The sequence below is a fragment of the Anomaloglossus baeobatrachus genome, chromosome 4 (assembly GCF_048569485.1).
Source record: "Anomaloglossus baeobatrachus isolate aAnoBae1 chromosome 4, aAnoBae1.hap1, whole genome shotgun sequence".
NCBI lineage: Eukaryota > Metazoa > Chordata > Amphibia > Anura > Aromobatidae > Anomaloglossus > Anomaloglossus baeobatrachus.
Genome location: NC_134356.1, coordinates 420,077,962 through 420,087,560, shown reverse-complemented (window position 1 = coordinate 420,087,560; position 9,599 = coordinate 420,077,962). Strand labels below are relative to the sequence as shown.

At 43.2% G+C, this 9,599-nt stretch overlaps 1 protein-coding gene across 2 annotated transcripts in view; it reads right to left on the bottom strand.

Annotated features, from left to right (window-relative positions):
* Window positions 1–255: 255 nt before the first annotated feature.
* The window catches only part of RBM28 (RNA binding motif protein 28), a 135,291-nt gene continuing 125,947 nt past the window's right edge, over window positions 256–9,599 (bottom strand). For both annotated transcript variants that reach the window (XM_075345397.1, XM_075345396.1), the window contains exons 17-19: window positions 8,670–9,085; window positions 2,972–3,071; window positions 256–1,121 (exon numbers count right to left, since the gene is read on the bottom strand). In XM_075345397.1, coding sequence (XP_075201512.1) covers window positions 981–1,121; window positions 2,972–3,071; window positions 8,670–9,085 — 657 coding nt within the window. In that variant the 3' untranslated portion in view covers window positions 256–980. The remainder of the gene's footprint in view (window positions 1,122–2,971; window positions 3,072–8,669; window positions 9,086–9,599) is intronic.

Genomic DNA, 9,599 nt, shown 5'->3' with positions numbered 1-9,599 from the left:
CAGATTCCCTATGAAATACACAACAGAAGTGACACAAGTTGTAACAAATCTATGGGTCACCTTCTCTGACTTTGGCTCATGGACAAAACAAAGATGCACCAAATTCATTAAGAGGCACACCGTTCTTAATAAATTTGGTGCACTTTACCCCAGACTACAACACACCAGACTTGATGATTCCCCCCCCTGAAATACCCCACCCTGCAAAGTCTGTGACAGACTGTTAGTATAAACAATTGACCAAAAAAAAAAAAAAAAAAAAGTTTAGCTTATTTGAGGGTAAAGATCTTCAAAAAGCCAAGAAGGCAACATTTTCAGAAGAGAAAGGATCGAATACTGGAAACTAGAACAATAGAAATAACAGACAACACATTTATTACACCAGAACAGGACAACACACACGGGTGTACAATAAGAATATCGGGTCAATACGACATTATTATTAATAGGACATAAGACAAATAAAATGCTCTTTACATTGCAGTAAAAAAAAAAAAATACTTCCGTTTCTTAAGATTTGTACATGTTGGAGACACTAATTAGGGCAAATATATGTGAATATCACAACAAAAGTCAGACTGGTGGAGGTCAGATGAGCAGGTCTCCCACAAAACCTAAATGTTCGGGTCTCGAGTAGCTGTACATAAAAAGTCTCTGATTTTTAGTCCATAGAAAATAAAGAAAGTCAGCAGATATTGTAGAAATCTTCCTTATAAAACTTATATGCGTGGTCATTTCATCATATTAAAAAGGACATTGGTTGAGGGCCTCAGAAGACAGGACCCACCAGTCTGTAGCATACAGAGTGCATCTGGACACTGTTAGAAGGTAAATCTCGCTGTGTCATCAGTACAGGAGGATCAGACTGCCCATTTCTGTTGTTACCTAGCTGTATATGCTCTTTTGAAGGCTTTTTTTGCAAACTTTGTGTGGCTGAAGGACAACAATGTACAGATGTGATCATCCCTTGGCAGTCAGACTCAGTCCTCAAACCACTTGCTTTTCTTAATGGGGGCGGCACTACTGGACTTTCCCAGAATCTTGCGCTTGTATTGCTCCACCAGCTGGTTGAAGCGAGTCTCTTCCTGGTTTCTTTGTTGCCTTTTTTTCTTTGAAGGTTCCTGGAATGGGGGCAATATTTTAGATACATGACAATCTACAGAGCTGCCATCTTCAACAATGCCAAAAAGCCAAATGCACATAGATCCCTAGCAGCAGAAACCAATTAAACATTTCCTTAAAAAGGTTTCTTCCCTCACCCGCAAATCTGCCCGTAAAGGGACTGTATTTTCTACTGTGACATTTCAATTAGGAAAGCCAGCACCCCATCACTATTGGTAGATTAAAGGGAACCTGTCACCTAGAATATGCGTTCTGACCTATCAGCAGACGCATGTGTGCCCTAATTACACCTCCCTACCCATCCCGGTGTTATAAAATTGTATAATATGAAAGTAATAAACGTTTTATTACCTTCATATTTCCTATGTAAATTAGAGAGGTTCTGGTCACAGGGGCGGTGCCTTGTCCCTGCATACTTTCCGTGGTGTCACGCCCCTGTGGGCGTTATACCATGGAGTCACATGAGCGACGTCACCGTCGCTCATTCTATCCTGCACACGTTTACACTTACTATTGCGGTAGGCTTCTCTTCCGGGTTCTCCTTGTCAGTTTCAGACACGCAGTGCGCGTCTGAAGCCGGCGCGTGAACACCCGGAAAAGAAGCCTGCCACAATGCGCATAGGATAGAATGCAGTTAAAGCAGTTCTCCACCACTTTAATGCTGATGACCTATCCCTGAGATAAGTCATCAATGTCAGAAGTAAAGGCCCCGTCACACTAAGCAACATCGCTAGCAACATCGCTGCTAACGAACAACTTTTGTGACGTTGCTAGCGATGTTGCTGTGTGTGACATCCAGCAACAACCTGGCCCCTGCTGTGAGGTCGTTGGTTGTTGCTGAATGTCCTGGGCCATTTTTTAGTTGTTGCTGTCCCGCTGTGAAGCGCAGATCGCTGTGTGTGACAGCGAGACAGCAACAACTAAATGTGCAGGCAGCAGGAGCCGGCTTCTACGGAGGCTGGTAACCACAGTAAACATCGGGTAACCAAGAAGCCCTGTCCTTGGTTACCCGATATTTACCTTTGTTACCAGCCTCCGCCGCTCTCACTGTCAGTGCCGGCTCCTGCTCTGTGCACATTTAGCTGCAGGACACATCGGGTTAATTAACCCAATGTGTGCTGTAGCTAGGAGAGCAAGGAGCCAGCGCTAAGCATTGTGCGCTGCTCCCTGCTCTGTGCACATGTAGCTGCAGCACACATCTGGTAATTAACCCGATGTGTGCTGTAACTAGGAGAGCAGGGAGCCAGCGCTCAGTGTGCTCTGCTCCCTGCTCTCTGCACGTGTAGCTCCGTGCGCTGGTAACCAAGGTAAATATCGGGTTGGTTACCCGATATTTACCTTAGTTACCAAGCGCAGCATCTTCCACGCGGCGCTGGGGGCTGGTCACTGGTTGCTGGTGAGCTCACCAGCAACTCGTGTAGCCACACTCCAGCGATCCCTGCCAGGTCAGGTTGCTGGTGGGATCGCTGGAGCGTCGCAGTGTGACATCTCACCAGCAACCTCCTAGCAACTTACCAGCGATCCCTATCGTTGTTGGGTTCGCTGGTAAGTTGCCTAGTGTGACTGGACCTTAAGGGTCCATTACTGGGGGCCCCACTTATCAGCTGTTATCAGACAGATGCAAACCAGAGCACACTGAAGCTTAGCACACAGTTTAGTAGCTAATTTAAAAGATATGTCAATTTAAAAGTAGTGGATAATACCTTTAAAAATGGGTTGCACAATTCCAAGATTTTACACAATACACAGCCAATATGTTAAACTGTGGTTATTACAGAATGCAAAGTTAATAAATAATAATATTAATCTTTGCACGCGGTGACAGCCAGCACTGCGACCAAAGACGTACCTGGCTTACTGTAGATACCATCCTTTGCTGCTTTCGGCTCTGCCACTGGGCTTTGGGTTTCTTTGGTGGCAAGTGTTGAACTTTCCCCTTGTCACGTGCTCTGGAAAAGAGAAGTCTAAAGATCAGGAAGGCTTTCCACACGTTACTGGGGAGGTTTCATGACATTAGTGCAATTACTGAACATGTAAAGCATAAATAGGTCAATATCAAAACACTTGGCTGGGAATTTATGAAGACCAGTGTTATAAAGCACGCTGGATTAAGATGTGAATTTTCAGTATTAAGAGTATCTCTTACTGTAGGTTAGCCACAAAATATCAGCTGGCGTAGACTCAAACTGAAATTACTCAACTATCTGGTGTAAACTATAGTAAATTTGTTGAGCTGCACATCATCCTTTCCATCAACCTTCACACCAGAAAAGTGTTTTGAGGGTCAAGAGTGAAATTTTCCCAGCAATACCTAAAAGAATGACATGCACTCCACAGGGTGAAATATATTCAGATATAACTAGACTAAAACACAGAACCACTACGCAAAAATAGTCCCGGTTGTCATACGCTGCAGTTTACATTAGAGAACTTCCAATATATCTCAGAATGGGTTCAATACAGGATGGGATGATGGGATGGGATCAAATCTAGATGGGATCAAATCTACAGGAAAGTTTGGCAGGCTTCTACACAGGGGTTTTCCAGGAGGCTTAAAATACACAAAAAAGCCAGCTGTTATGTTACTCACCCTCCATGGGGCCAATGCCAGCACTCAACTGCTGCTCGGTGGCGACAGTGCACATCACAGCTACAGCCAATCACTGAGCTCAGCAGAAGGAGATGCCTACAATACCTCAAACACTAAACTGGGGTTCCAGGGTAAGAAACGATCAGGAGGGACTGCTCCGGCCACTCCTTCCAGGAAAGTGAACAGATGACTTGGGAGGTCAGCAGACAAACTAAAGAAGGCGAAGGTCTGACCCTTAAGAGAGTGGAAACTCAAGTGGAGTCTTTATCATAATGGTATTAAGATATGGTATGGCTAAAACACCCTTGGAGTGAAGAATGGCTATCACAAAGGCAAAGTCCTTTGTGATCATTCGTGGGACAAATCAAAAGAGGTCCACTACTTTGTAGTGGATGGATCCAACAGCAATGCCAAGGAAAGGTTGGTGAGCCTTATAGAATGGGAAAGCATACTTGATTTCTATAGATGACATTAGTTGTCCCTATTCCATCTTATACTTAGTGGATGAGGGCTTTGAGTTTCAGAACAGGAAAAGAGCCATCCTTCTAGGGAACCATAAAACTATTTCTACAAGAACGGTCGTAACCTTCCAAATGAAGGAACTGTATTATTATTCATTGGTCTATAAAAAGAAAAAAAAAGTGAGTGTGATAAGGACATGTGTTTTGAGGGGTGATGGAAAGAAAGATAGTTTGGGAGCCTAAAAAAAAAATAAAATTTCAATTTTGTAGCCTGTAGCAACTCTCACATCCAGGGAACGTGGGAGAGCCAGACATTTCTGAAAGCCTTATAAGAGACATCATGAGAGAAATGATCTTTAGGCTATGTGCGCACTTACCGGATTTTGCCGCGGATTTTCCGCGGATTTGCTGCATGTTTCGCTGCAGAAAATGTTCATAACATCTCTGCAGTGAATCACCAGCAAATCCTATGGAGAAAAAAAATCCTGTGCGCAGTGGGCGGAATTTGACAGCTGCATGTTTTGCTGCGGGAATCCCGCAGCAAAAACAAGTGCATGTCACTTCTTTTACACACATCGCTGCGGGATTTCACTCCATTGACTCCAATGTTAATCATGAAATCCCGCAGGGAATAACGCAGGCAGCAAATTCTGTGCGGTTCACTGCGTTTTCCTGAGTTATTCCCTGCGGTATTTCGCGGTTTACCTCCGGTAATGTACATCGCTTGTCTGCGGTTTTGCAGGGAAGTGATGTCATTACAGGAAGAGGAAGCCGTGCAGAGAGTAAACACACACACAGAACACATCACAGACATAGATCACAGACATTGGTCACAGACACATAGAACACACATAGAAAGAAAACGGAAATATAGAAAACAAAGAACGTGGGCTCCGCTGCATATTTACCATCCAGCCGAGGTAAGCACACAGCGGCGGCCCGGTATTCTCAGGCTGGGGAGGGAGAGGGGCAGGGTTAATGTCCCCCGCCTCACTCCCCCTCCCGCAGCCGAGAATATCAGCCGCAGCTGCCCCAGGACTGTCGCATGCATTATGCGGCAGAACCGTCGTGTCCTCGCTCTTCTTGCCACTGTGTAGCAGTGGCAGCAAGGTAATACAAGGGGTTAATGGTGGTGGATCACCGCCATTAACTCCAGGCTTGATCATGGCAGCGTCTATGAGACAGCTGACATGATCAACCCGTAAGTAAAGTGAAAAAAACACAGACACCGAAAAATCCTTTATTTTAAATAAAACAAACAAGCCTCGTTCACCATTTTATTAACCCCTCCTGCACCAAAGCGCCGGCGTAATCCACCGCTCCGGCGTAATCCACAGGTCCTGCGCTGCTTCCATCCAGCCGCGACTGTCACAGACACAGCGCTGAATGAATGCAGCGATCTGTCCTCTATCTATCTATCCCTCTGTCTGTCTATCTATCCCTCTATCTATTCTTCTGTCTATCTACTATCTCAGAATTAAATGACTTTTTTTTTTTCTTCAATGTGCTTTATTGCATTGAATGCAATAAAGCACATCCCAACCCGCACGCGGCAATACCGCGAATAATACCGCGGTAAAACCGCGGCAAACCGCATGCGGTTTTCGGGTGCGGTTTCCCGCAGTTTTTTACCGCGGGTGCGGTAATCTTTGAGAGCATGCGGAATTTTCTCAAGAAAATTCCATTTCCCAGTGCGCACAAGGCCTTATACCTCGGTATTTCCGTGTTCATTTCAGAATAGCCCTTACCGCGCGTCATAGAATCTTCTCAGGCCTCATTCAGACGTCTGAGTCATATATGTGTTCTGGGCACGATTTTCACACATAGAACAGCCACATAGAATATGTATCTATTATAGTCTTGTTGAGTAGGACCTTTACATCAAATACTTAATTAACCTCTTGACAAGGGATTGTGGGAAATATGTCGATTTGCCTTACATAATTCAGGTTTCAGATCATATACATGACACAGATCTAAAGATGGCCGCCATTTCCTGTTATCCACACCTTGCTTGGAATGCAAGGAATATCCAGATGAAAGAAGACCACCATATAAAGGGAAGACCCCTGGTCAAGCTAGAAGACCAACCCACAGATCAGATGACACCACAGACCAAACCATCAGCATGGATCCACTAAATGACGTCCCTCCCATCGTCATGGTTTCATCCACTGGAGTCAGACCTGCCCATCAACAGCAACACGGATCTCCCCATTCGCTAGCCCATGAACTTTCCCACTAAATGGGCATATCTGAACTTGTGTACGCCCCTAGAATATATCAAGAGGACGCATGAGTCTCCTCAGTCTGTTTGGTGCCATTTCTACTGTGACCAAGAAGAGATTACACATCCGACTGTCTGGTGTGGATTCTTTTATGCATGCACTTGGCCCATATCAATTCGGCCAGGCAGTAGGCAACTAGTGATCTCTGGTTAGGAGTTCACCTTAACAGTCTAATTACAAAAACAATTCTTTATCAACATCGATGAAAATTACGCATACAAGTCTATTGGTCTGAGAAAATCACAAACAGCATCTGTGAACAGTCCATTGCTGTCTGTGATGAACATTGAGAAACTTTCTATACATTAAGGGTTTTTTTTATTTTTTTTCTTATGTGAAAATTACTGATCAAACTGATAAAAACCTGACGTGAACCAAAACACCAACAGTATTCGAAATCCAATCACTGATGAGATCTGTACCAGTTTTTCACATACATGAAAAATCCCAGACATCGGAATGAGGCCTTAACCAGAAGATGTGTCTGGTCTCTGACCTTAGCCTTTAGGCTACGTGTCCACGGTAGAATGTACCTGCGGATTTTTCTGCATGAAAATCCGCACCTTATTTTTGCCGCGGATTTACCGCGGATTTTTTTTTTTTTTTTTTCCCATTCTATACCCAAAATCCGCACCAAAATCCGCAACAATAATTGACATGCTGCAGATTTTTCCGGATCAAAATCCGCGGCAAATCCGCCGCGGAAAAATCCGCAGCATGGACACAGCATTTCCAAAATGCCATTGAAATGGCTTGGAAGTGCCGCTGCTGCAGATTTTCGGAAAATCTGCGGTAAATCCGAGGCAAATCCGCAGCGTGGGCACATAGCCCATCTCTCCTGCAATCGACTGGTTTCACCATAACACTAACAAATACGGCCAAGTCCAGCACAAGTTCAATATCTGGTGAGCCTGCTGGACTGTGCAACCATTTTTATATATTGCCAACTAGGATCCACCCCACAGTGTGCCTGCCTGCTTTTGCTTCCTGGCTGTAGTTCAATTATTCGGGAGGAGAAATTTAGACATTTCATAAAAAGGTGTCTCACAGTAATTTCTAGATGCCAGATTTTGGAACATACACTTTGAATACCATTTTTGCATATCAACAAATCAAAAAAAATGTAATAAAATTATAGCCAGGTAACCTGGACAGGGCAGGCATAATCATTGCATCAACCCCTTAAGAACCTGGTGATTTTTCCTTTTTGCGCTTTTGGTTTTCCTCCCTGTATTCCAAGAGCCAACTTTATTTTTCTGTAAATACGGCCATATTAGGGCTTGTTTTTTTGCAGCACAAGATGTACTTTTGAATGACACCATTCATTTTATCATATGATGTAGTAGTAAGCAAAAAAAAACAAAAAAAAACAAAACAATATGGCGAAATAGAAGGAAAAAAAAAATATTGGGGGGGGGGGGGGGAAGGGGGGGCGGGGATTTTTTTTTCTACAGCCTTCATTTGACCTGGCAGTATGATTCTCCGGCTCAGTACGATTGCGTAGAAACCAAACATGTATAGTTTGTTGTTTGGTTTTTTTTTTAAGTCGTGAAAAAAATGTTCAGAAATTGCGCAGTTTACTGATTGGATTATCGTGATTTATTTTATATTTTGCCATTTGATATTTTTAAAAATCTTATTTCTGTTTTCACTAGTCCCCTTAGGGGACTTGAAGCTGGTATTTTGCGTTTGCTTATGCTGTACAGAACATTAGCACTGCTCTGTACAGCAGAAATCTTCATCTATGAATGCAGGCTCTTAGCTAGCGTTCACAGAAGGCCTGTCAAGACAGACACAGAGGATCAACAGACCCCTGGCTGTCATGACAACTAATCAAAACCCCGCAATCACGTCAGAGGAGTGCCGATAAGAGAGGTAAATGAAGTGCTCCCCAACAGTGCGTTTTAAATCTTGCTGTCAATGATGAACAGCAGGATTTAACTGGTTAACAGCCGCAGGTGGATCTCCAATTCACCCGCAGCTGTTAGGAGGCACATGGCGGCTGATCAGATCAAATTTCACGTGTGGTGCAAGATACAGGCTCTGTGTGCGAGCCCGTATTAAAGACGGGGAGACAATCTATGACGTACATAGATCATCATGGATTTATCAAGGATTTACAATAAGACAAAAAAATAAATTAATAAAAATGTACATATAAAGAGATATGGAAAGTAAGCATGGAATGAGCGTCCGGAGTAGTCTTACCTTATCTTGGGACCTGTGTGAGAGGGCATGGGGAGAACCTTCCTTCTCTTCTTGCCATCTGGAAGCTCTTCTTGCTCCATTACCTCTTTAGTTTGGAAACCAGACCACTGAGTCATTGCAGAAGGCCCCAATTTTCCTTCTACTTTAACTCCTTCAGCATTAGCTGGATGAGGCCTTTTCATTGGTTTCTGAGCAGTCATATTGTTTAGTTGCGGTTTATGTGCTACTCCCGGTGTTGAGCTGCCTTCCTTAGGAGCATTTCTGTTTTGAGGATTTGAATCGCTTTTTCTTTGGACAGTCTGAGTTGGTGGATTGTTGGCCTTATTGTTCTTCTGTTTCTTTGTATTTGTCTGTGCTGACTGTACCGCGGTGGTAGCGGCTGCTTGTTCCTTAGCCTGTTTTTGTCTCAGGATCTCCTGCAAGTGGAATTTATGTAAATGAATGCAAATTACCTGGCAATATATACAGCATATTATAGAAGAGACCCAGAGAGCTCAGCCATGCAGCCAGGCTATACTTCCCTTATAACTGCGACTATCATACAACTCCAACTACAAATGAAAAAATATGAAAATAAAAATATTGAAATGCCTCCCTACAATCCATGACCTTATGGGGGAGGCAACGTGTAAAGTGAAAAACAAAATTAATAAAATACAAGTAAAAACGGCACCGTCAATTCAAATTGTGGTTACAAGCTTCATCCCATAATACAAATTGAAACAAAAAAAAAAAGGTTTTTTTTTTATGACAACACAAGATATTTTTAAGTGACAAGAAATTGAAGCCTCATGTATGAAAAGATGGAAAAAATACTTTAAAGGGACTGTATCGCGTTTTTTTATTAAAATAAGTGATTCTGAAATGAAGTATTTGTAATTCAAAATGAAATTCGTAGCTTATTTAGTTTATGTAATTCTAATTTTACTG